Raw genomic sequence first — 25,656 nt, 5'->3', positions numbered from 1 at the left:
CTGTATCTGAACACTGGGCGGCTTGATTATAGTCATGTGTAGTCTTTCACTTGACTGAATGGCACGCAGCTGAAGCTTTTCTCTGTACCTCAGTACACATGACATTAAACTAAACTAAGAATTGGTTGCATAAAGGAAGCATAGTATTATGCTATGCAGACAGCGCAGAAACAGGCCATTCGGCCCACCACACCCATTGTACCTATCTATGCTAACCCCATTTACCCTCTTTATGCCCATGCTTGCCCTTCTTTGGTGATTCCGATGCTTTTCTGGATGTTTCCCAAAAGTTGTGAGTATTTGCCTTCACCACTTCTCCAGGCAGTGCATTCCAGACAGCAACCGCCCTCTGTGTGAAACGGCTCCTCCTCAGACACCCTCTAAACCTCCCTCCTTTCACTTTACACAGTGGCGCAGCCAGTAGAGCTGCCTTCCCACCACGCAGAGACCCAGCGCCAGAGACGGACCAAAGGATAGACACAAAGTGCTGGAGCAACACAGCGGCTCAGGCAGCAGCTCTGGAGAAAGGGGATGGGTGACGTTACAGGTCGGGACCCTTCTTCAAACGTCACCCAGAGACACTGCCTGATCCGCTGAGTTACTCCACCACTTTGAGTTCTCCTCAAGGTTCCAGCATCTCCTGTTCCTTGTGTCCATTTTAAATTGAAGTGACAGACAGAGTTGATGAGGGCAATTTAGAGGTATTATTTGGACTTCTAAAAGGCATTTGATAAAGTGCCATGTAATAAGCATCATAAGAGTAAAAGAGACTGGAGCAGCATAGATGGATTAGAGTGGGGTCCTGACCTCCCATCTACCACATTGGAGACCCTCGACACTTTGTGCATATACCAACACCTGCAGTTCCTTTTGACACAAACCAAATGGACTCCTTCTGTTCTATAACTTTTAACAAAGATGGTATTTACTAAATACTGTGTGGTCATTCTACCACACCTGCAGTAAAAATAATATTTATTAAAGCTAGTGCACATTGTTTCTATTGTTTATCTATCAGCTACTTGGTAGATGACGCCAAAGTAACCAGTATTTGTTATAACTTAAGAGCTCGCACTTATTTCATATATTTTTTCCGTTTTCATGTAAGATAGTGCGGCACAGTGTTGCAGTGGTGGAGATGCTGCGTTACTGCACCAGCAACCTGGGTTTGATCCTGACCACAGTGCTGTCTGTATGGAGTTTCGACATTCTCCGTATGCTCCACTTTTCCTCCACACTCCAAAGTCATATAGCTTTGTAGGTTAATTGACTTAGTTTAAATTATCCTGAGTGTGTAGGATAGTGTCAGTGTACGGGGATGATCGCTGGACAGCGCGGACATGGTGGACCAAAGGGCCTGTTTCCACGCTGTATCCCTCTCCCCCTGCCTCTCCTCCCCCCCCCCCCCCCTCTCCCCCCCTTGTTCAGCCTCCACAGATGCTTGGCCTACTGAGTAGAAGCTGACCAGCAATTACCCGCACACTAAATCCAATGTTAACTTACACACTAGGGGTAATTTACAGAAGCCAATTAAATCCAATGTTAACTTACACACCAGGGGTAATTTACAGAAGCCAATTAACCTACAAATCTGAACATCTTTGGGATGTGGGGGGAAACCGGAGCACCTGGAGAAAAGCCACGCGGGTCAGAGGAAGAATGCACAGACTCTACACAGATAGCACCCGAGGTCAGGATTGAACCCAGGTCTCTGGCGATGTGAGGCAGCAGCTCTATGTCTGCGTCACTTGGTAGAGAATAATATACTGCGCTGTGGGGAAGGAATGCACTCAATGGGCTGAATAGTTGCCTGTGGTGATGTAACAATTCAGTGATGTTATGAATCACCATCCTGTCAGGCAGCAAATCCTCCTCGCTCATTGTATGGATAGCACTGACCTAATCCATGTGCACTGTTTAAAAAACGTAGAAACTAAGAACTGCGGATGCTGGTTTATACCAAAGATATTCACAAAGCGCTAGAGTAACTCAGCGGGTCAAGCAGCTTCTCTAGAGAGAAAGGACGAGTGACGTTTTGGGTTGGGAACCATCTTCAGACGACAGTCTGAAGAAGGATCCCAACCCAAAACGTCACCCGTCCCACTGAGTTAATCCAGCACTTTGTGTCTGTCTTTCGCACTGTTTATCAGCTCTATATTGATTAGAAATGGTTTCTCTCTAAATAATCTATGCAAACTCTTTATGATTTTAATCGCTTCTCATCCCTCTCTTAATTAAATTCGACAAGGGCAGATTCTGCAATCTGTCTGCGTGTCTCTCAACCCTGATCCCTGGAACCCTTCCAATTATTCTCTTCCATGAATCCTCCTTAGCTGACACAATTTTTTGCACTACCATAGAGTCACACACACAGTCTCTTCAGCCACCATCAAACCTGCTTTACCCCACACCCACCTTTCTTTTCCAGCTCCCCCCCCCCCCCCCCCCCCGCCCCCAATACTACAAGAGAAAGCATTTCATCGGGATGCATCACAGCATGGTTTGGTAACAGCTCCATCCAAGACCACAAGAAATTGCAGAGAGTTGTAGATGCAGCCCAGACCATCATGCAAACCAACCTCCCTTCCATTGAGTCCATCTGCACTTCACATTGCCTCGGCAAGGCCACCAGTGTAATCAAGGAGCACCCTGGCCACTGTGCCACCTTAGATAGCCCTTCTTTGGGCTAACGTTTCCTACTGTCTTCTCTACCTATGCATCTCATAAGTACAAAAGTGGATGCAACATCCAAGCCAGGAGAATTAGTGTTTAACATGAAAAAACTGTCAGCATCTGTGGAGAGAGAAGCAGTTCATGTTTCAGGTCTGGGGATGGTTCAAAAAAACGTGGCAACCTGCTCTCTTCCTCTTTTCTGAAAGTTTCCAGCATGCTTTCTTTTTATTTCAGATATCCAGCATTGGCAGAACTTTTGGTTTGGTGTTTATTATAACTTGCTGCCCTTTGTCGCTGCTACTGGTAAGCCGGTTGCTTTATTAACTGCTCTCCTAACCTGTTCTGCTGTGGAAGCGTCAGTACGACAAAGGTTAAAATAGCTGTACAGCACAAGGACATACGACATCTCTTAACGTACAGCACAAGTTCTTGATAGACATCCTTTGACGTACCGTTAGCTGTAACCTAGAGCACAAGGTTCTTGATAGTCACCCTTACTAAAATTGAATACAAATAAAGGATTTTATAGCAAGTAGTTTTATTTGTATTAATGTTATCGTATTTGTATCGGTGTTTTCAAGAATGTATTGTGATCGATGAAAATAAATTAGAAAGTGTGCACGATTTCAAGGGTCACAATTTGTATAAAAGCTGCCAGTTCCAAGTACAGTTTCAGAGTAGTGGTCCTGTAACTGAGACTGCGCTGCGCGCCAGAGTTGCTGCCTTACTGGACCTGAGACCCGGCTTCGATCCCAACTACGGGTGCTGTCTGTGCGAAGTTTGTACGTTCTGCCTGTGACCTGCATGGGTTTTCCCCAGGGGCGAGGAGGGAAGTTTCACTTGTGTTTGTTCTCATTTCGCTGCGTTCGAGGGAGACAGGGAGAGTGGAGGAGTGGCGCAGATCTCGCTGGGAGGGAGAGAGGGAGGGAACAGCACCCGCTCCCGCTCTCACCCACAGCTCCCTCTACCCCGACTCTCCCCCACCCTCCCACTCTCTTTCCCCGGGGTGAGTGGCGGCGGCGGCGAGGAGGGAAGTTTCCTTGAGTTTGTTGTTTGCGAGGGGGCGCTGCGATCTCTTGCTTTGTCCCGGCTCTGGGTCGGTGGCGATCTGATATCCAGTGAACCTTCGCCGGCAGCCTCTGCCTCCAGTCCCCGTTGCCTAAGAGCTTGCTGCAGGCCGGATAAAATCTCATGGCGGGCCGGATGTGGCCCGCGGGCCGTAGTTTGGAGACCGCTGCCATAGATGGCTGTGGAGACCGCTGCCATAGATGGCTGTGGAGACCGTCAATGGATATTTTTACGGCAGAGATAGGTGGATTCTTGATTAGCACGTGTATCAGAGGGTATGGGGAGAGGGCAGGAGAATGGGGTTAGGAGGGCGTGATAAATCAGCCATAATTAAATGGAGGGGTAGACTTGATGGGCCAAATGGCCTAATTCTGCTCCTATCGCTTATGAACTTATGACCTTAAGCATGTCCATTTTGATTTCCAGGTTGCACAGTCTTCAAATGAAATTTGAACAACCTACATCTGCGTACCAAAGAAAAGCACTGTTTGATGTCTTAGTATGGGATTGAAGTCTGCCTGGCTCTCGATCCAAGTCTAGCTGGTCAGTGAGGACTCGGCAGTGAAGATGGCCGCAAGGATGAGCCTGCGATGCTGCTTTCTCCTCCTGTCCGTGTCTGGCTATCTGCTGTGTGCCCTTGCCCAGGGGACAAACATCACAGCTGTAAACGGGACGGAGAGGATGGTGGGACGGGTGCCATTTATTACGTCTCAGCTGGATCACCTGATAGCCAAGGAGGGGCTCAGCATGACAATCGGCTGCAACGTCAGTGGGAGCCCTGTGCTGCAGGTCCGGTGGTACAACTCGAACGGCCGCTTGCTGAATCAGGAGGGGGGTAAGTCCCAACTCAGCCCCGGCAGCGGGTGGAAGAGCTTGCTCCCTGTTCAGTCGACGGAAAATAAGACGCGCAGAGTGCTGGAGTAACTCGGTGGGTCAGACAGCACTGCCTGGAGAACATGGTGACGTGATATGGGACTAGCTCAGGAAGGCATGTTTACTTTAGTTTATTGTCACGTGTACTAAGGTACAGTGAAAAGCTTTTGTTGCGTGCTAACCAATCAGCGGAAAGACAATGCATGATTACAATCGAGTCATTATAGTGTATAGATACATGATCAGGGAATAACATTTAGTGCAAAGTAAAGCCGGCAAAGTCTGATCAAGGATAGTCTGAGGGACAAGTTGGTCTGTGAGCTTGTTTTAGTTTAGTTCATTGTCACGTGTGCCTCAACTACCTCTTCCGGCAGCTTGTTACCCCTCACGCTCAAAAAGGTTACCCCTCAGGTTCCCATTAAATCTTTCTTCCCTCACCTTAAACATATGCACTCTTGACCTTGATTCCCCTGCTCTGGTTTCATTTATTACTGTCACATGTACTGAGGTACAGTGAAAAGCTTTTTTGTTGTGTGCTAACCAGTCAGCGGAAAGACAATATATGATTGCAGTGTACAGATGCAGGATAAAGGGAATAACGTTTAGTGCAAGGTAGTGTCTGATTGAAGATAGTCCGAGGGTCTCCAATGAGGTAGATGATAGCTCAGGACTGCTTTCCAGTTGGTGAGTGGACGGTTCAGTTGCCTGATAGCAGGTTTTTGAATAATTTACGGTCTTGTGTGTTGTCTGTGTTCCCTTGATGCTGCTGCAAGCAAGACTTTCATTGTACCTGTACCTCACCGTATCTGTGCATGTGACAATAAACTCGAGTCCGCTTGACTTGATCCCTCTGAAGGAATGGTGGCAGTTAATTCATTGCACAAGGGAATTGGATAACTAACTTAAAAATTCCTGGGCATTGGAGAAAGAGGAAACAAGATTAATTGACTGGAAGTCAATTGGAAGCAAGGATTTGTTGGCTGGTTAAAATATTAGAAGTGTGATCAGAAAAAAAAAATTCACTCAAGAAATTCAGTTTTGTGATACAGCATTGGAACAGGCCCTTTGGACCGTCTAGCCCTTCGGCCCATCTAGCACAAAACGTTATTTTTACACAAATGGTGGTGGGTGTGTGGAACAAGCTTCTGTGAAGGTATTTGAGACAGGTACTGTTGAGACATTTAAAAAACATTTAGACCAGCACATGGGTAGGACAGGTTTACATAGAAACATAGAAAATAGGTGCAGGAGGAGACCATTTGGCCCTTCGAGCCAGCACCGCCATTCATTGTGATCATGGCTGATCATCCACAATCAGTAACCTGTGCCTGCCTTCTCACCATATCCCTTGATTCCACTAGCCCCTAGAGCTCTATCTAACTCTCTTTTAAATTCATCCAGTGAATTGGCCTCCACTGCCTTCTTGGGCAGAGAATTCCACAAATTCACAATTCTCTGGGTGAAAAAGTTTTTTCTCACCTCAGTTTTAAATGGTTTCCCCGTTATTCTTAGACTGTAGCCCCTGGTTCTGGACTCCCCCAACATTGGGAACATTTTTCCTGCATCTAGCTTGCCCAGTCCTTTCATACTTTTATACGTCTCCATAAGATCCTCTCTCATCCTTCTAAACTACAAGCCCAGTCTTTCCAATCTTTCCTCATATGACAGTCCCTCCATCCCAGGGATTAACTTCGTGAACCTATGCTGCACTGCCTCAATAGCAAGGACGTCCTTCCTCAAATTAGGAGACCAAAACAGCACACAGTACTCCAGATGTGGTCTCGCCAGGGCCCTATACAATTGCAGAAGGACCTCTTTGCTCCTGTACTCAAATCCTCTCATTATGAAGGCCAACATGCCATTAGCTTTCTTCACTGTCTGCACCTGCACGCTTACTTTCAGTGACTGGTGTAGAAAGGACATGTTTAGAGGGATATGGTCCAGAAGCAGGCAGGTGGGACTAGGGCACATTGGTCGGCGTGGGCAAGTTGGGCCAAATGGCCTGTTTCCACGCTGTATGACTATGATTCTATGATACATGAAACTAGAAGAAAATTACAGTTAAATTCTACAGGAAAGCAGTGAAAAGAAAATAATTGGGAAAAAAACCCCCAAGATATTTGTGCAAAAATATACAATTAGAAAGCAAGTCTATTTAGAGTGAACTCGGCTTGGTTCTATACAGATCCTAAGTGTTCTTGTTATCTGTTGATTAATGACACTAGAAGCTCTGCCTCCACCATTACTCTATTAACACTTAGAATTTTGCACATCTCTGTAAAACCTCCAATTGTGCTCTCTGCTTCAAAAAGAACAATACATAGTGATTAAGTAACATTAAAGAAAGAGGCATTCAGCATTGAAAAGGGCCCTTTAGCCCACTGAGTCCATGCCAACCATCAAGCAGCCATTTACATTAACCCCATTTTATTATTTTCGTATTCCCCCCCCCCCCTCGCCCCAGATTCTACCACTCATTCTCCAGAAGCAATTTATGGTGACTAATTAAACTATCAACCTCAACATTCTTTGGATTTAGGAAAAAACTGGAGCTCCCAGAAGGAGCACAGAAACAGTATTGGAAGCTGGGAGTGAACCTGCGTCACTGGAGAAGTGAGGCAGCAGCTTTAGGGGTGTTATTGTGCCTCTGTTCAGTATGGAGCATTGATGAGAAAGTGGGATAACAAGGAACTGGTGTGAACAGGGGAGTTAGTTTACCCCACGACAGAAGAGGGAGGTGTACAATTTGATAGCTACAGGGAAGAAGAATCTCCTGTGGCGTTCTGTTCTGCATCTTGGTGGAACCAGTCTGTTGCTGAAGGTACTCCTCAGGTTGACCAGTGTGTCATGGAGGGGTGAGCTGTATTGTCCAGGAACTCCGCAGTTTGAGGAGCATCCTCCCCTCCAAGACCATATATTTGAGTATATGAACACCTAATCTAATTGATTCCTATCAAAACAGGAAGTGTATAAATAAACATGTTTTGGAGCGCAGGAGTTTGAGGGGTGATCTTATAGCGGTGTCTAAAATCGTGAGGGAGGAGTAGATCGGGTGTATGCACAGAGTTTTTTAACCAGAGTAGGGGAATCAAGATCAACAGAACATAAGGTTAAAGGTGATAGGGAAAAGTATAGTAGGAACCTGAGGGGCAACTTGGGCAGAAGGGCCTGTTTCCATGCTATATAACGCTACCACTCTAAATCTAGTTGTAGCTTTCAGGCTTTGGTAACATCATCTCCCTCAGTCAGAGAGTTGTAAATCTGTGGAATTCTCTGTCTCAGAAGATCAGTGGAGGCCAATTCTCTGGATGCTCTCAAGAGAGAGTTAGATAGAGCTCTTAATGATAGCGGAGTCAGGGGGTATGGGGAGAGGGCAGGAACGGGGTACTGATTGCGGATGATCACATTGAATGGCAGTGCTGGCTCGAAGGGCCCGAATGGCCTCCTCCTGCACCTATTGTCTATTGAGACCAGTATGCAAGGGTTTGCAAGGAATAACCAATTAACAAAGGCTTCTTTTAATTCGAAATCTCTGGTTGACCTTATGTACTGACTGCTTCCATCAGCTGCAGCCAAATTGTTTGCATGCTGTTGGCACAGGTCATGGGGTGGCACAAGGACGCAGCGGTAGAGTTGCTGCCTTACAGCACCTGGGACCCAGGTTCGGTCCTGACTACGGGTACTGTCTGTACGGAGTTTGTAAATTCTCCCCGTGATCATTTGGGTTTTCTCCGGGTGCTCCGGTTTCCTCCCTTGCTCCAAAGACGTGCAGGTTTGTAGGTTAATTGGCTTTTGTAAATTGACCCTAGTGTGTAGGATAGTGCTAATGTATGGGGATCGCTGGTCGGCGTGGACTCAGTGGATGGAAGGGCCTGTTTCCATGCTGTATCTCCAAACTAATATACTAAACTGTTGGCTTAGTTTCGACATACCAACCAAACGTTGACGTTTTGTGTGAGGCATGAGGTAGCCTGGAAGAACAGGTTTGATGTGTTGATGAAATGATAAAGGATATTGTACAACTCATTAACTCATTCAGTATTGAATTCTCCAATTTTTGGTGACTTACCTCATCCCCTCTTCTCCCCCCCCCCCCCCCCAACCTCACCCTCCACCTCCTCTTACCTGTGGGGGAGAGTGCACCTATTTCTTTCTTCCCTCCTCTTCTACCTGCATTACTTCCTCTGCCTTCACAATTCACATTTTTATTTTTAACTCACATCTAGGCTCCACGGTGGCGCAGCAGTAGAGTTGCTGCCTTACAGCGCCTGAGACCAAGGTTCGGTCCTGACTACGGGTGCTGTCTGGACGGAGTTTGTACGTTATCTCTTTGACTGCGTACAGGGACAACGTACAAAAGTTCTTCAAAGATTCTTGGAGTCCAAAGACGTGCAGGTTTTTAGCTTAATTGGCTTCTGTAAATTGTTCCTAGTGTAGGATAGAACTAGTGTAAAGGGTGATTGCTGGTCAACATGGACTCGGTGGGTGAAGGACTTGTTTCTATGCTGTATCTCTAAAACTAAAAACATGATTTTCTTGTTTTCATCTCTACCCTTGATCCACCTATGTGCCTATCAAAACCCTTTCTTGTCTATACTCACCAGGCTTTGTCCAGGCCCCTCCTCTCTTCCAGCTCTCTTTTTCTCCCCCACCCTACCCCAATCAGTCTGAAGAAGGGTCCCGACCCAGTACGTCGCCGATCGTGTTCTCCAGAGATGCTGCCAGACCCGCTGATTTACTCTAGCACTTTGTGTGTTTTTTTTGTAAACCAGCATCTGCAGTTCTTCATTAATTCCTCATTGTTGGAGGGATTGCATGGACTCTCTGTTTCCCTGTGTCTTTCAAGATTCGTGGAGGTGAAAGCCTGCTGGAAAAAGCAGATGATCAATACTCTGTGGCTTACAAAGGAGATGGATGAGCTGACAGCGCAGTTAATGATGGATAGTGAAATACTATGCAGGAAGGAACTGCAGATGCTGGTTTATACCGGTGATAGACACAAAGTGCTGGAGTAACTCAGCGGATCAGGCAGCATCTCTGGAGAACATGTTTAGATGATGCTTCACAGTCTGAAAAAGGATCCTGACCCGATATGTCGCTTATCCATGTCCTCGAGTTTCAAGTAAACTGAAGGGAAACAAAGTTTTGAACACCCAGTGGGAAGCCGCGCAAGAACAGGAGAGAGAAGTAAAACTCGCGGAGTAAAACCTACAACATCATTGTACGGCCCAGCGGTGGAGTTGCTGCTCCACAGCGCCAGAGACCCTGGTTCAATCCTGACTACGGGTGCTGTCTGTACGGAGCTTGTATGTTTTCACTGTGACTGCATGGGTTTCTTCAGGGTGCTCCGGTTTCCTCCCACACTCCAAAGACGTGCAGGTTTGTCGGTTAATTAGCTTCTGTAAATTGTCCCTAGTGTGTAAAATAGAACTGGTGTATGGGTGATCGTTGGTCTGCGCGGGCTTGGTGGACCAAAGGGCCTGTTTCCACGCTGTATCTCTAATCTAATTATGTTTAGTACTTTATTGTGCATGGATACACAATTAGAAACTGTCCATTGTCATTTACATTTTTTACAGAATGACTCCATTTAACATCTCTGGATTCTGGCGGGCCCATTATAATGCCTGTAATTAAGGATGAAATATAAAGCTAGAAATTACCCAAATGGAATTCGAACGTGATGAACGTGCTTAATAATCCTCCGAATGCTTTGAGGATGTAGAAGGCAGGACAGACACAGCTATTAGATAGACACAAATGTTGGAGTAACTCTGGAAAAAGGATGGGTGACGTTTCGGGTCGGAACCTTCTTCAAACCGAAGACGTCTTAAGAAGAGTTCCGACCTGAAACGTCCATCTTCAGTATAAACCAGCATCTGCAGTTCCTTCCTACACAGACACATCACTGGTGACTGCATGAAGATCATTGACTGGAGATTATTAGAGAGGGTGCAGAGGTGTTGGAATTCTTTGGAGGATAGCATTAAAATTGCCTTGCAGGCAGACAACCGAGGAATACATAAAGTGCTGGAGTAACTCAGTAGATCAGGCAGCATCACTGGAGAACGTGGATAGGTGACGTTTGGGGTCGGTACCCTTCAGACCACAGAGATTAGGGACAGAAAGTTGTACGTGGTCACAATAATTAAAAGGATAGTGTGGCAGTGGTAGTGTGTTAGGAATAGATCGGAGCAAATACACAGTCTTTTACCAGAGTAGGGGAATCAAGAACCAGGGGACATGGGTTTAAGGTGAGGATGGAATGGTTTAATAGGAACCTGAAAAAGCAACGTTTTTACATAAAGGGTGGTGGGTGTATAGAATGAGGTGCCTGAGGAATTAGTTGAGGAAGGTACTATCACTAAATTAAAAAAACATTTGGACAGGAACATGGATAGGATACGTTTAGAATAATATGGGTCAAACGCATGTAGATGGGACTAGAGTAGATGGGGCACATTGGTTGGTGTGGGCAAGATGGACTGAAGGGCCTGTTTCCACGATGTGTGACTCTATGACTGAGTCAGAGAGGTGAATGTCAGATGTATATGCATTGTGCTTGTGCCACTGTTTCATGTTCAGTGGGTTTGATGGAGGTTGCGTTTCTTCCAAGTGTTTAGGCAGGTATTTGCAACGTTGTCAGAAGTGGTGTGTCACTTTGGCAGCCACATCCCTGCTCTGGTCTATCGTGTTTTATTCACATCAGTCATTTGCTTTCAGCATTTGAATGAGTGATGTGGACATAAAGGAACGGCAGGTGCTGGTTTACCAAAAAAGACACAAAATGCTGGAGTAACTTAAGTAGCATCTCTGGAGAACATGGATAGGTGATGTTCATGTAATAGGGAGGGGAACCCCTCAGCCCCCCTACCCAAACACCACAATCAGTCCGAAGAAGGATCCCGACCCAAAACATCGCCTATCTCGGTTCTCCAGAAATGTTGCCTGACTCGCTGAGTTACTCCAGCACTTTGTGACTTTCTTGAGTGATGTTTGAATGGACAGGTTATCAGTGCTGTTCGATTAGCCCATCTTGCCCATATTAAAAAAGAATAGTTCATTCAGTAAGACTACGATAAGCTTCAGGGCAATGGGAAAATTAGCCTTAAAAGAGGCAAAGTGAATTCCATGTTAAATTCGAGACACACGAAACTGCAGGTGCTGATTTCCTAAAAAAAGACAAAGTGCTGGAGTAACTCAGCGGGTCAGGCAACATCTCTGGAGAACATGGATATGTGATGTTTGGGGCCAGGACACTGCTTCAGACAGATTGTAGAAGGCGGGGAGAAAGCTGGAAGGGAGGTGGGGAGGTGGGACAAAGCCTGGCGAGTGATGGGTGGATACAGACTGATTGAAGGATTTCGACTAGAAATTTCACCTTACCATGTTCTCCAGAAATGCCATCTCACCCCCGCTGAGTTACTCCAGCACTTTGTGTCTTTCTTTCCATGTTAAATTATGGAGCTTACTGAGGAAGCCGATAATGATTGCAAGCTGAAGGGGTGTATATATGGGATGGCATAATCGCAGAGGGAGGTTTGCATGGGTTCTTCATTGATCCTCAGGGTGTGGGTATCACTGGCAATGCCAGCATGTATCGCTCGTCTCTAATTGCTTTGACGAATCCTTCTGGTGCAGATATTACCCGCAGTCTAGAGTTTAGGGTAAATCATGATATGAGGTGCAAAGGAAGGGGGAGGAGAGGAGGGATCAAAGGGAAAAGCTTGCAATGGAAACACAAAGAACAGCAGATGCTGCAATGTTGTTGAACAAATGCCGGAGTAACTCAATGGGTCAGGCTGCATCTCTGGGGCACATGGTAATTTTTGAAGCAAAGTTTGATAGGTTCTTGCTTAGTAAGGGGTTTTGGGGAGAAGGCAGAAGAATAGGGTTGAGAGGAAAAGATAGATCAGCCATGATTGAATGGTGGAGCAGACCCATTGGGCCGCATGCCCTAATTCTACTTTTATGTCCTTTGAACCTATGAAACCAGCGCACCCAGAGGAAACCCACGCAGTCACAGGGAGACCGTACAAATTCCTCAGACAGCACCCGAGGTCAGGATCGAACTCGTGTCTCTGATGCTGCTTGTGTTATGTTGGCAGCTCTTATGGTGCAGTAATCTCTCCAAACAGTGACCACTGACGTTACTACAATGTTAGTTACTGACGTTACTATAAAGAATCATAGTTCCTCCTTAACTAGGTAACTAGAGTCATACACACAGAAATAGTTCGATCCTGTCTACGGGTGCTGTCTGTATGTAGTTTGTACGTTCTCCCTGTGACCATGTGGGCTTTCCTCCGGTTTCATCCCACATTCCATAGAAGTGCTTTGCAGGTTAATTGGCTTTCTGTAAATTGCCCCTAGTGTGTTGCTTAGAATTAGTGCACGGGTGATCGCTGGTCGATGTGGGCCGAAGGGCCTGTTTCCATGCTGTATCTCTAAACTAAACTGAAGTACATAGCTCTTCTAAACTAAACCCTGCTATAAGCTATGGAAGCAATTTCAGAACCAATTCAAAATTACACCAGAAAGGGGGATTTAATACTTCAACAAACCATTCAGATGATGGCACAGTAGTGCTGTGAGCATCTTGGCTATTACAGTGATAGCAACATCATTGGTGACACCAGCATAGTCCCAACATGATTTCATAGCGTTGCACTTTACTACAACCCTCTCAATGCATATTATGGCTATTATGAGTGTATTTGGTTGATTACATTCTCTAGCATTCTCGGATGCCATTTCCATTGACACAACTGCTTTACCTGGAAGTTTCAATTTAGGCTTTGCATGTTCAGGTTTAGGTTTATTATTGTCACATGTACCGAGGTACAGTGAAAAGCTTTGTTTTGCATGCTATCCAATCAGATAATACAATATACATAAATACAATACAATCAAATCAAACTAAAGTACCATAGATAGAGCAAGGGGGATGATACAGAATCCAGAATACAGTTCTCATCAGTAGCTGCCTCACAGCACCAGAGACCGGGTTCGAGTCTGATCTCGGGTGCTGCCTGTGTGGAGTTTGCATGTTCTCCCTGTGACCATGGGGGTCTCCACCAGGTGCACCAGGTTCCTCCCACATCCCAAAACTGTGCGGGTTTGTGCGCTAATTAGCTGCTGTAAATTGTCCCTAGTGTCTAGGATAAAATTAGTGATCACTGGTTGGCGTAGACTCGGTGGTCTGAGGGACATGTTTCCATGCTGTATCTCTAAATCAAAGGAAACAAACAACAGCAGATGCTGGTTTATACCAAAGATAGACACAAAGTGCTGGAATAACTGGAGTCAGGCAGCATCTCTGGAGAAAAAGGCTGGATGACGTTTCGGTCTGGGACTGAAGAAGAGTCCCGACCCAAAACATCATTCATCCACTTTGTCCAGAGACCCAGCACTTTGCATCTTAAACAAAGTCCAATGTCCGCAACAGGGTAGAGGTGAACCGGACAGTAACTTATAGAAGGACTGTTCAGAAACCTGATAACGGAGGGGAAGAAGCTGTTTCCGAGTCTGGTGGTGCACACTTTCAAGCTTCTGTACCTTATGGTGGATGGGAGAAGGGGGAGGAAGGAATGACTGGGGTGGGACAAGTCTTTGTTCAACAGCTTTGACCACCACATAAAGCACAATCCAATAAGGCTCAAAAAAATTAAATTTTCAAGGATATAAGAAAATAAGATTGGTATTAGTATTTATGCATTCATAAGGTCATAAGTTATAGGAGCAGAATTAGGCCATTCAGCCCATCAAGTCTATTCCGCCATTCAATCCTAGCTGATCTATCTTTCCCTCTCAACACCATTCTCCTGGTGCCCTTACTAATCACGAATCTATCAATCTCCACCATAAAAATATCCATTGACTTGGCCTCCACGGCCTTCTGTTGATGTATTATTGTCATGTGTGCTAAGACACAGCGATAAACTTTGTTTACATTCGACTATCCAGTCAAATTGTTCTATACATGAGAACAATCATGCCATACTCAAGTATAACAGGTAGTGCAAAGACACAGAATACCAGTGCAGAATATAGTGTTGGAGTATTACAGCATTACAGCTGCAGAGAGACTGCAGATCACAAATAGGTCCAAGGACTGCAGTGAGGTAGATTGGGTGAGAAGAACTTCACCTTTGGCTTAGGGGAGGTGCGTTCAATTGTCTGACAGCGAAGAGAGGAGTTCCAAAATGCTCCAAGATGCTGGAGTAACTCAGCAGGTCAGGCAGCATCTCGGGAGAGAAGGAATGGGCGACGTTTCGGGTCGAGTCCCTTCGTCAGACTGAAGAAGGGTCTCGACCCGAAACGTCGCCCATTCCTTCTCTCCCGAGATGCTGCCTGACCTGCTGAGTTACTCCAGCATCTTGTGAATAAATACCTTCGAATCGTCTGACAGCAGTAGGAGTCTGATAACAGCAAGTCTGAACATCCTCGGCTCTCTGGATAGAAGATTCCATCGATGCAAAGTTACAGATTCCCACGCCAGGTCCCCCTTTGTTCATCCCCCTCCCTCACGGTGGTCCCCCCCACTCCAGGTCCTCCATTGTTCCTTCCTGGAAACTTACCGAATAGTGAAAGGCCTGGATGGAGTGGATGTGGAGAGGATGTTTCCACTAGTGGAGAGTCTGGGACCAGTGGCCATAGCTGCCATTCAATCATGGCTGATCCATCTTTCCCTCTCAACCCCATTCTCCTGCCTTCTCCCCAAACCCCCGACACCCATACTAATCAAGAATCTGTCAATCTCTGCCTTAAAAATATCCACAGCCACCTGTGGCAATTAATTCCACAGATTCACCACCCTCTAACTAAAGAAATTCCTCCTTATCTCCTTTGCAAAGGTCTGTCTATTATACTGAGGCTGTGCCCTCTGGTCATCGAAGGATCTGAGGATCCTTCCTCAGATATGAGGACTGAAATAGCCCACAATACTCCACATGCGGTCTGACAAGTGCCGTGTAGACTCAGCATTACATCCCTGTTTTTATACTCTAATATATCTAAATAAATGCTACCAATGCATCTGCCTATTTTGCTCAAGATTCCAGCATCCTTGGTCGAAGCATCTCTGATAAGAAAGGGGTTATGTTGATGGAAGCCCCAAATGAAGCATAAACTTCAGTGCAGATTTTCAGTGCTGGGTGACTTGCTTGTGCTTGTAAGTTAAATGCACAAAGAATAGCAATTAGCGTGCAAACTGGTCAACGTGGATGATTTTGCACAAAATGCGTCCGTACTTTTTAGGAAACACTTGCCGTGCTGGTGGCCAGTTGCCAATGATGCAGGTCTGATCCATCACATCACGTCACAGGATGCAGCTGAATACGCAATTTGTCGACCAGGGAACGTGTCAGGATTTCTAAAAATACCCAGTTGGCAAAAGCTTTGTAGCAGAGGCCTCTTCACCAGTCAGCACCTGGGATTAAATGCAAAATAGCTGAAAGCACTGAACTCTGCGCACAGTGGGAAGAGAGCAGTCAAAATGCATGAGCAAGGAACTGCAGATGCTGGTTTACACAAAAGGACACAATGTGTTTTAGTTTTAGAGATACAGCGTGGAAACAGGCCCTTAAGCCCACCAGGTCTACGCCGACCAGCGATCACCCCTACACGTGCGGCACAGTGGCGCAGCGGTAGAGTTGCTGCCCTACAGCGCCAGATACCCGGGTTCGATCCTGACTACGGGTGCTGTCTGTGTGGAGTTTGTACGTTCTCCTCGTGACCGCTTGGGTTTTCTCCGGGTGCTCCGGTTTCCTCCCACATTCCAAAGACGTATAGGTTTATAGTTTCAGTATAAATTGTCCCTCATGTGTAGGATAGTGCTAGCATACGGGGTGATAGCTCGTTGGCACGGACTCGGTGGACATTTAACTGCTTCTTAAATGTTGGGATAGTCCCTTCCTCAACAGCCTCCTCTGACAGCTTGTTCCATGCACCCACCACGCTTTGTGTGAAAAGGTTACCCCTCAGATTCCTATTAAATCTTTTGCCCTTCACCTACTCTGGTCAAAAGACTCGGTGCATCTACCCGATCTATTCCTCTCATGATCCTATACACCTCTTATGACCCCCTATATGTCACAGGGTCCATTACGGTATCCCGCGTTCTACGTTATTCCACTTTCTCATCCACTCCCTACACACTCGTGGCGATTAACTGACAAACCTGCTCCTCTTTGGGATGTGGGAGGAAACTGGAGCATCTGGAGGAAACCCAGACGGTCACAGGGATAACGTGCAAACGCCACACGGACAGCAGCGAGGTGGGGATGGAACCCGGGTCTCTGGCTCTGCGGCGCAGCCTTGGCCTCTGATGTGTTGTTAACTGAGTTCTGACCGTCTTGTTCAGGGGGACATAATCGGCCCCACTTCAAAGAATGGAGAGATGTCTCGCTTAATAATTCCCCCCATCCAATTGACACTGTGCAAAAGGCAATGTTTTCACTTGATCTTTGTCTCTCTCTTTGCCATAATTAATAGCAGCATGCCTTTATCTGTTAGTTGCCAAAGCTCTTTAAACTTTATTTTAGACTTTAGAGATTAGACTTTACCTTGGAAATAGGCCGTTCGGCCCAACGCGCCCGTGCCGACCAGCGCTCACCCATACACTTGCCCTAGCCTACACACTAGGGACAATTTACAACTTTATTGAAACCAATTAACCTACAAGCAGGCTTTCTGGTTCAATGATACTTTATAGTCACGGTGAAATTTATTTTTTGCAAACAGTTCAGTGACGATCCTACTGAACATTCATACAAAATACATGAGTGTAATGCAGTGGAGACAGTTCAGTTTAGGTTAGGTTGGAGATACAACATGGAAATAGGCCCATTTTATTCCAACAACCCAGGAGTTTACATATCCATCAGCTAGATTCTCCAGTTCCGGTTTCATCCCACACCTCAAAGACGTACAGGTTTGTAGATTAATTAACTTTGGTAAACATTGCAAATTGTCCCTGGTGTGAAGGATAGTGCTAGTGTACGGCGTAATCGCTGGTGGGCGCGGACTTGGGCTGAAGGGTCTGTTTCCGCACTATCTCTAAACTCAAGATTCATGTTAAGGCTTGTCATGGGAGGTTTTAAATCGCATGTCTGAACTGTGTGTCTAGGACCACAACCACAGGCTGCAGTGGCTTCAAAGGCCACTGTGATTTGGAATGGAAATCCTGCTGTTAAAACACGGCTATTTTGGTAAAAGTTACAGTGAGTTTTTATGGAACTATTTATATTACTCTGAGAGTTACTTCCATGTCCTCTGCTGTCATGGAAAGTTCAATACAATCCCAGCTATGCTTCAGGCAACATTTTAATAGTTAAATTAATATAAATAAAACGTGAATAATTGATTATATTCGGATGATGTGCTATTATGATCTCAGGCATTGAAGAGATCATAGAGTCATAGACATATAGTCATAGAAAGGACTGGATAGAATGAAGAGGATGTGTCCATTAGTTGGAGAGTCCAGGACCAGAGGCCATAGCCTCAGAATGAATTGATGGGCCTTTAGAAAGCAGATGAGGATTTATTTTCGTCAGAGGGTGGTGAATCTGTGGAATTCATTGCCACAGACGGCTGTGAAGACCATGTCAATGAGTATTTTTAAGGCGGAGATTGACAGATTCTTGATTAGTACAGGTGTCGGGGGTAATGGGGAGAAGGCAGGAGAATGGGGTTGAGAGGGAAAAATAGATAAGCCATGATTGAATGGCATAGACCTGATGGGCTGAATGGCCTAATTCTGCTCGTGGGAAATTATTCATACAGCATGGAAACAGGTCCTTCAGCCCAACTTGCCCAATCCAACGAACATGTCCCATCTACGCTAGTCCCATCTACAGGAGTTGCTACCTCGGGTAGTTTCATCAAAGACCCATGCTCTTATTCCACCCTTGCCATCGGGAAGAAAGTGTTGGAGCCAGAAAACTCTAAAGTCCAGGTTCGGGAACAGCTTATTCTGCACAGTGTGTGCAGCGGTAGAGTTGCTGCCTTACAACACCAGAGACCTGGGTCAGATCCGGACTACAGGTGCTGTCTGTACGAAGTTTATATGTTCTCCCTACGGGTTTCCTCTGGGTGCTCCGGTTTCCTCCCACATTCCAAAGATTTGCAGGTTTGTAGTTTAATTGGCTTCTGTAAATTGTCCCTGGTGTGTAGGATAGACCTAGTCGGCATGGATTCGGTGGACCGAAGGGCCTGTTTCCACACTGTATTACTGAACTCCAAAGGCGTATAGGTTTGTAGGTTAATTGGCTTTGGTAAAATTGTGGTCTCCATGTCAGAGCTCCCCGCCTCCGTGTTGAAGTAAATTTGCGTGTGCACAGTAGCATTTCCGTTTCCGACTTGCGTAACATCTGACCTACGCAAGGGTGCGCGGGATGTAACCCTTACATAAGTCGGGGAGCGTTGGTATTATAAACAAATTGTGTATAAATTACACTTTGGTTGTACAAGACAGGTATAGGAAAAGGTCTTGCCAAAAACAAGACATTGGTGCAAAACACACAATTATAAAGCAAGCCCATGCAAGGGATGGTTTGCAGTTCCATTGCTGAGGTGGGATTAGTGTTGTGCAGGTTTGTTCAAGAAGCTGATGGGTGGAAACTATCTGCTCCTGAAGAAGACCCAAAGTGCTAGAGTAACTCAGCAGGTCAGGCAGCATCTCTGGAGGACATGGATAGGTGACGTTTCGGGTCAGGACCGTCAGTGGTTGGGGCAGTTACAATAACAGCATTTAAAGGACACTTGGACAGGTACTGGGATAGGGAAGGTCTGGAGAGTTAGGGGTCAAATGCACACATATGGGACTAGCTTAGATGGGGCATCTTGGTCAACGTGATTGAGTTGGGGCAAAGGGCCTGTTTCTGCGTTGTCGAGTGGGAACGATAGATCAGCCATAGTTGAATGGCGGAGTAGACTTGATAGGCCGAGTGGCCTAATTCCGCCCATGTGACTTACGAACCTATGAACAATTTATTCAAAGGATTTTCGCTGTTCTTTCACCAGGGAAGTGTTGGATATCGGAGAACGGTTTGCTGAACATCACTTCGGTGACATTTGAGGATCGAGGGAAGTACACTTGTGTGGTCTCCAACCCTTATGGGAGCATCAACTTCACGGTGACTCTACGAGTCATCTTCACCTCAGGGGATATGGGCATTTACTACATGATCGTTTGCCTTGTGGCGTTCACTATAGTGATGATCTTGAACATCACCCGCCTGTGTATGATGAGCAGCCACCTCAAGAAGACCGAGAAAGCCATCAATGAGTTTTTCAGGACAGAGGGTGCGGAGAAGCTGCAGAAAGCCTTCGAGATTGCGAAGCGCATCCCCATCATCACGTCGGCCAAGACCCTAGAGCTGGCCAAGGTCACCCAATTCAAGACGATGGAATTTGCCCGCTACATCGAGGAGCTGGCCAGAAGCGTGCCTCTCCCACCGCTCATCACGAACTGCAGGATGTTTGTGGAGGAGATGATGGAGGTTGTGGGCATGGACGAGCCAAGTCACATGTATGTGGGAGATGCGCCGGCCAGGCGGGAAGCTCAAAACGCATTCTACAGCGTACCCAACGCTATAAAGTGGTGTAACTCGTCGGCTGGGGACTCGGACGACGTGTCTTTGCACGAGCAGCCCCAACAGATTGCAATTAAGGTGTCGGTGCACCCCTTGACCAACAGCGAGGAGGGGCCATCTCAGCAAAGTGCCAGCCACCAGGCCGAGGAGGATGGCGACGAGACGGAGGCAGGACCGGCGGACGCCGGCCAGGAATCCGGACCGGAGAGTGCCAGCGAGGACACAGTGCCAGAAGACAAGGGTGACCATGTCACGACGGTGGTAATGGAAAACCTCGAGCACCCTTCACCAGCCGCGATCCGGAAACCCACCCGGGTTCTGTATGAGAGCCACGTGTAGGGAGAGCTCCTCACGTATCCACAGACGTGATCTCAACAATAAAAACATTACCACATCATTGCAGAAGAGAAGCAAATGTAATAAGGCATGTTTTGTTCTAAATTATGTTGCGTCAGGTTACTTTGGTCATTACTGACATCCCATTGAAATAGTTAATTTTGTTTGGGGGAGAAAAAACGCATCTAATTTTGTTTTGCAAAAAGATGTAATCTTCCACCTCAATGTTATTTTCTGTGAGCACCTATATGTAAATGTGTCACATTATGTATCTGTCCATTGAACTATTTAACCTGACTATTTTAGCTCACTGTCCCATTCTCAGTTGGTCAGACTTAGTATTAAGTTGTCACATCATATGCTTCCTGCTGGAATGTAGATGGGCTGTTAGATATTCAGTATTCATTGAAGTAAAAATTACCAAATACAATAAATATTCATGCACAAGAATCCCTTCCTCTGTGACAGAAAGGGAGAAAGCAGCAGAAAAATGTTGGAGATGCACCGTGAAACAGAAAGTGAGGTTCATAAGTCATAGTTATAGGAGCAAAATTAGGCTATTTGATCCATCGAATCTGCTCTGCCATTCAATCATGGCTGATCTATCTTTTCCTCTCAATCCCATTCTCCTGCCTTCTCCCCATAACCTTTGACACCCGTTCTTATCAAGAATCTGTTAATCTCCGCCCTAAAAATACCCAAGGACGGCCTCCACAGCCATCTGTGGCAATAAATTCCACAGATTCACCACCCTCTAAAGAAATTCCTCCTCATCACCTTTTTTAAAATATATCTTTTTATTCTAAGGGTGAGGTGCCCTCTGGTCCCAGACTCTCCCAATAGTAGAAACATCCTCCTCACACCCACTCTATCCAGGTCGTTCACTATTCTGTAAGTATCAATGAGGTCTCACTCATCATTCTAAACTTCAGCGAGTGCAGCCCTAGTGCCATCAAATGCTCATCATATGTTAACCCAATCATTTCCCGGGATCATACTCGTAAAACTCCTCTGGACCCTCTCCAAAGCCAGCACATCCTTCCTCAGAGATGGGGCCCAAAACTGCTCATAATACCCCAAATGCAGTCTGCCCAGTGCCCAGGAGCAAAGAGGTCCTTCTGCAGTTGTACAGGGCCCTAGTGAGACTGCACCTGGAGTACTGTGTGCAGTTTTGATCTCCAAATTTGAGGAAGGATATTCTTGCTATTGAGGTCGTGCAGCGTAGGTTTACTAGGTTAATTCCCGGAATGGCGGGACTGTCGTATGTTAAAAGACTGGAGCGACTCGGCTTGTATATACTGGAATTTAGAAGGATGAAAGGGGATCTTATCGAAACATATAAGATTATAAAGGGGTTGGACACGTTAAAGGCAGGAAACATGTTCCCGATGTTGGGGGAGTCCAGAACCAGGGGCCACAGTTTAAGAATAAGGGGTAGGCCATTTAGAACGGAGATGAGGAAAACTTTTTTCAGTCAGAGAGTTGTAAATCTGTAGAATTCTCTGCCTCAGGAGGCAGTGGAGGCCAATTCACTGAATCCATTCAAGAGAGAGCTAGATAGAGCTCTTAAAGATAGCGGAGTCAGGGGGTATGGGGAGAAGGCAGGAACGGGGTACTGATTGAGAATGATCAGCCATGATCACATTGAATGGTGGTGTGGCTCGAAGGGCCGAATGGCCTACTCCTGCACCTATTTTCTATTCTATTCTATTCATAAAACCTCAGCATTACATGAAGGTTAATTGCCTTGGTGGCAATTCTTGCTTTGAAACGATAGTGCAGCACGATATTTGTGCCGAACAATACCTAGTTAAACTGATCTCACCTGCCTTTCCATGATCCATATCCTTCTATTCCTTGAACTTCCAAGTGCCTATCTAAAACCCTCATAAACGCCACTATCATATCTGTCCCCACACAACCCCAAGCAATGTGTTCCAGGCTCACGCTTTCTGCGTTAAAAAAATCCTTATTCCACACATCTCCATTAAAAAAGTAATCTTAGCTTCTGTAAGGTCATGGAGCTATACAGCACAGGATGGGTCCCTTGGCCCACCATGTCCATGCTGACCAAGTTTGGCACACTAGGCTAGTCCATCTGCGCTAGTGCATTTGGCCCAGAGCCCACTAAACCTGTTCAAGAACCTGATAACAGCCGGGAAGAAGCTGATCTTGGATCTTTCGTCTCGAGCTCACTTGCCCTCCCAAACCCCGTATCCATTGATTCCTTCACTATCCAAAAGCCGAGTGATCTCGGGACCTTTTTCACCTCAAAGGACCTTCATTTTCACCTCAAATTACCTTCATTTTCACCTCAATGTGCCTTCATTTTCACCTCAAAGGACCTTCTTTTTCACCTCAAAGGACCTACAAATTGTTTTCTGTTTTTCATCACAATCATCAGCCGGGACCTTTTGCTCAATTCTCTACTCAGACTTGAAGATACCTCTTTCTGAACAACCGGACGAAATAGGTTTAAGGTGAAAGGGAAAAGATGTAATAGGAACCTGTGGGGCAACTTTTTCACACAGAAGGTGGCAGTTATATAGAACGAGTCACCAGAGGAGGTAGTTGAGGGAGAAACTATAACATCTAAAAGACATTTGGACAGGTACATGGATAGAAAAGGTTTAGAGGGATATGGGCCAAACATGGGCAGGTGGGACGAGTGTAAATAGGGTATCTTGGTCAGCATAGGCAAGCCAGCCGAAGGGCCTGTTTCTGTGCTCGATGACTATAACTCAGAGGTAAATGCTACAGTGCATTCATTGTACCCTCTCTCTGGCCATCATGAAACTTCTTGCAGCCGGGTAAGTACTCCTGAAGTGGGGTACCATTGTCTGAGTGGAGACACAAGAGACAGCAAATTGGAGCAACAAACAATTGGCTGGGGAAACTCAGTGGGCTGAGCAGCATCTGTGGAGGTAAATGGACAGTCAACTGTTATAGACAATAGACAGTTGTTCCGTTTCAGGAGATCTGACAATATAACATTCTTGACATCTGACAGGATGGAACAATGGAGCAGCGGTAGAGCAGCTACCTCACAGCACCAGAGACCCGGGTGCTGCCTGTGTGGAGTTTGCACCTTCTCCCTGTGACCATGTGGGTTTTCTCCAGGTGCTCCGGTTTCCTTCAACATCCCAAAAACATCGAGGTTTGTAGGTTTTGTGTAGGAAGGAACTGCAGATGCTGATTTACACCGAAGATGGACACAAAAAGCTAGAGTAACTCAGCAAATCAGGCAGCATCTCTGGAGAAAAGGAATGGGTGAGGTTTCAGGTTGCGACCCTTCTTCAGATTTGTAGGTTAGAGTTGGTTTCTGTAAATTGCCCCTAGCGTGTAGGATGTGAAACTGGGATAACAATGGGTGTGAATGGGTGATCGTTGGTCCGTGCAGACTCGATGGGCCGAAGGGCCTGTTTACACGTTCCATCTCTAGACTAATTTTGTCCAGATGAAGGGTCCCGAACCGGAACTTAGTCTGTCCATTTCCCTTCACAGACGCTGACCAACATGTCGAGTTCCTCCAGCAGATTGTCACTCTGTCTGCATATTTCTGCAGAAACTCCAGTCCCGGTCCTTCCATGAAATTCCGCACTGTACTGATCAGTTTATTTTTCAGGTGCTGTTGTTTGGTATCAGAGAACTCACTCCATGCATCAGGACATGAAATGCAAAGTTATATAGCATGGAAACAGGCCCTTCGTCCCAACATGTCCATGCTGACCAAGATACCCCATTGAAGCTAGACCCATTTGCTCCATAGCCCTCTAAACCTTTCCTATCCATGTAGCTGGCCAAATGTCTTCTGCCTGGAGAGGGGTCCCAGCTCGCCCATTGGTCCGGGAATCGGAGAGGAGATGGAGGGAAATGGAGACGGTGTCGGACGCTGGACAAAGAGGCCAGTGAGACGAACCAGGGGGTCTTACCCGCTCCCTCGAGGTCGGCTGCGGGAGGCACCTCCCAGGGAACAAGGGCTGAACAGGGCCGTGCAAGGTGAGGGACGACGGTTGACGGGACGACCGGAATGGAGGTGACGGCTGCAACGGGCCTTTATGGACAACTCCAGCTGGGACTGTGAAATGGCACCTCTTGCACATTGACTCAGTGGACTGCTCTGTGCATTCTGTACTGACCAGGGGATTATGCTTATGTACGGGGGTAGTCTTGCTAAGCTGTAGGTAAAAAATTGTATTTCACTGTACCTGGTACATGTGACAATAAAGAAACCATTGAAACGTTGAAATTTTGCTGTTGTACCTGCCTCTACCAGTGGCACCACATTCCGTTGCCCCTCAGGTTCCTTCTAAATCAGTAAACTCACTTTAAATCTGTTCACTGAAATCAGAACTGAAGACTATTAGTCCTGACAAAACTCAATGACCAGTTTAGTTCCGTTTAGAGAAACAGCATGGAAACAGGCCCTTCGACCCATCGAGTCTGTGCTGACCTGCGATCCCCGTACACTAGCACTATCCTACACACTAGAGACATTTTTCCGACTTTTACCAAAGCCTGTGAACCGACAAACATGTACGTCGTTGCAATGTGTGAGGGAACCGGGGTACCCGGAGAAAACCCACGCGGTCGCGTGGAGAACGTACAAACTCCATACAGAAAGCTCCCGTAGTCAGGATCGAACCCGGGTCTCTGGTGCTGTAAAGCATCAACTCCACTGTGCCACACCTCACCAGTGATTAATCAAGTAGAGAATATATATAATATATAAAATTGAACATTCAATTCTCCAATTTTAGGTAACTAACTCACAAATAATCTCCTCTCCCCTCGTCTATCTCCCTCAAGACCCCCCCCCCCCCCACCACTTTCTTTCTTTGCCCCAAACCTTGGCTGACCGTACACCGGATGCTCCCCTCCCCCTCCACCTATAATCCTTTCTCCAGCTTCACAATTCACAACTCTTTATCCTGCTGGGCACACACCCGTTCTCATCATAGACCTTTGTCCAACAATCTGCCTATCAATCCCCCCCCCCCCCCCCCCGCCCCTCCTCTCTGCTAGCTTTCTTTCCGACCCCCCTCCCCCGCAATCAGTCTGATGAAGAGTCCCGACCCGAAAAGTCACCTATCCACCTTCTCCAGAG

General features: G+C 46.4%; 1 protein-coding gene across 3 annotated transcripts in view; it reads left to right on the top strand.

The window, feature by feature from the left end:
• The window catches only part of mfap3l (microfibril associated protein 3 like), a 29,195-nt gene extending 4,397 nt beyond the window's left edge, over nucleotides 1-24,798 (top strand). For 2 of the 3 annotated variants that reach the window (XM_078394837.1, XM_078394839.1), the window contains 3 exons: nucleotides 2,908-2,976; nucleotides 4,168-4,576; nucleotides 19,642-24,798. In XM_078394837.1, coding sequence (XP_078250963.1) covers nucleotides 4,309-4,576; nucleotides 19,642-20,552 — 1,179 coding nt within the window. In that variant the 5' untranslated portion in view covers nucleotides 2,908-2,976; nucleotides 4,168-4,308 and the 3' untranslated portion in view covers nucleotides 20,553-24,798. The remainder of the gene's footprint in view (nucleotides 1-2,907; nucleotides 2,977-4,167; nucleotides 4,577-19,641) is intronic. The other variant, XM_078394838.1, reaches the window with a different exon arrangement.
• The last annotated feature ends 858 nt before the right edge of the window (nucleotides 24,799-25,656 follow it).

Source organism: Rhinoraja longicauda, chromosome 3, assembly GCF_053455715.1.
Source record: "Rhinoraja longicauda isolate Sanriku21f chromosome 3, sRhiLon1.1, whole genome shotgun sequence".
Lineage (NCBI taxonomy): Eukaryota > Metazoa > Chordata > Chondrichthyes > Rajiformes > Arhynchobatidae > Rhinoraja > Rhinoraja longicauda.
This window is presented reverse-complemented; position numbering and strand designations above follow the sequence as displayed.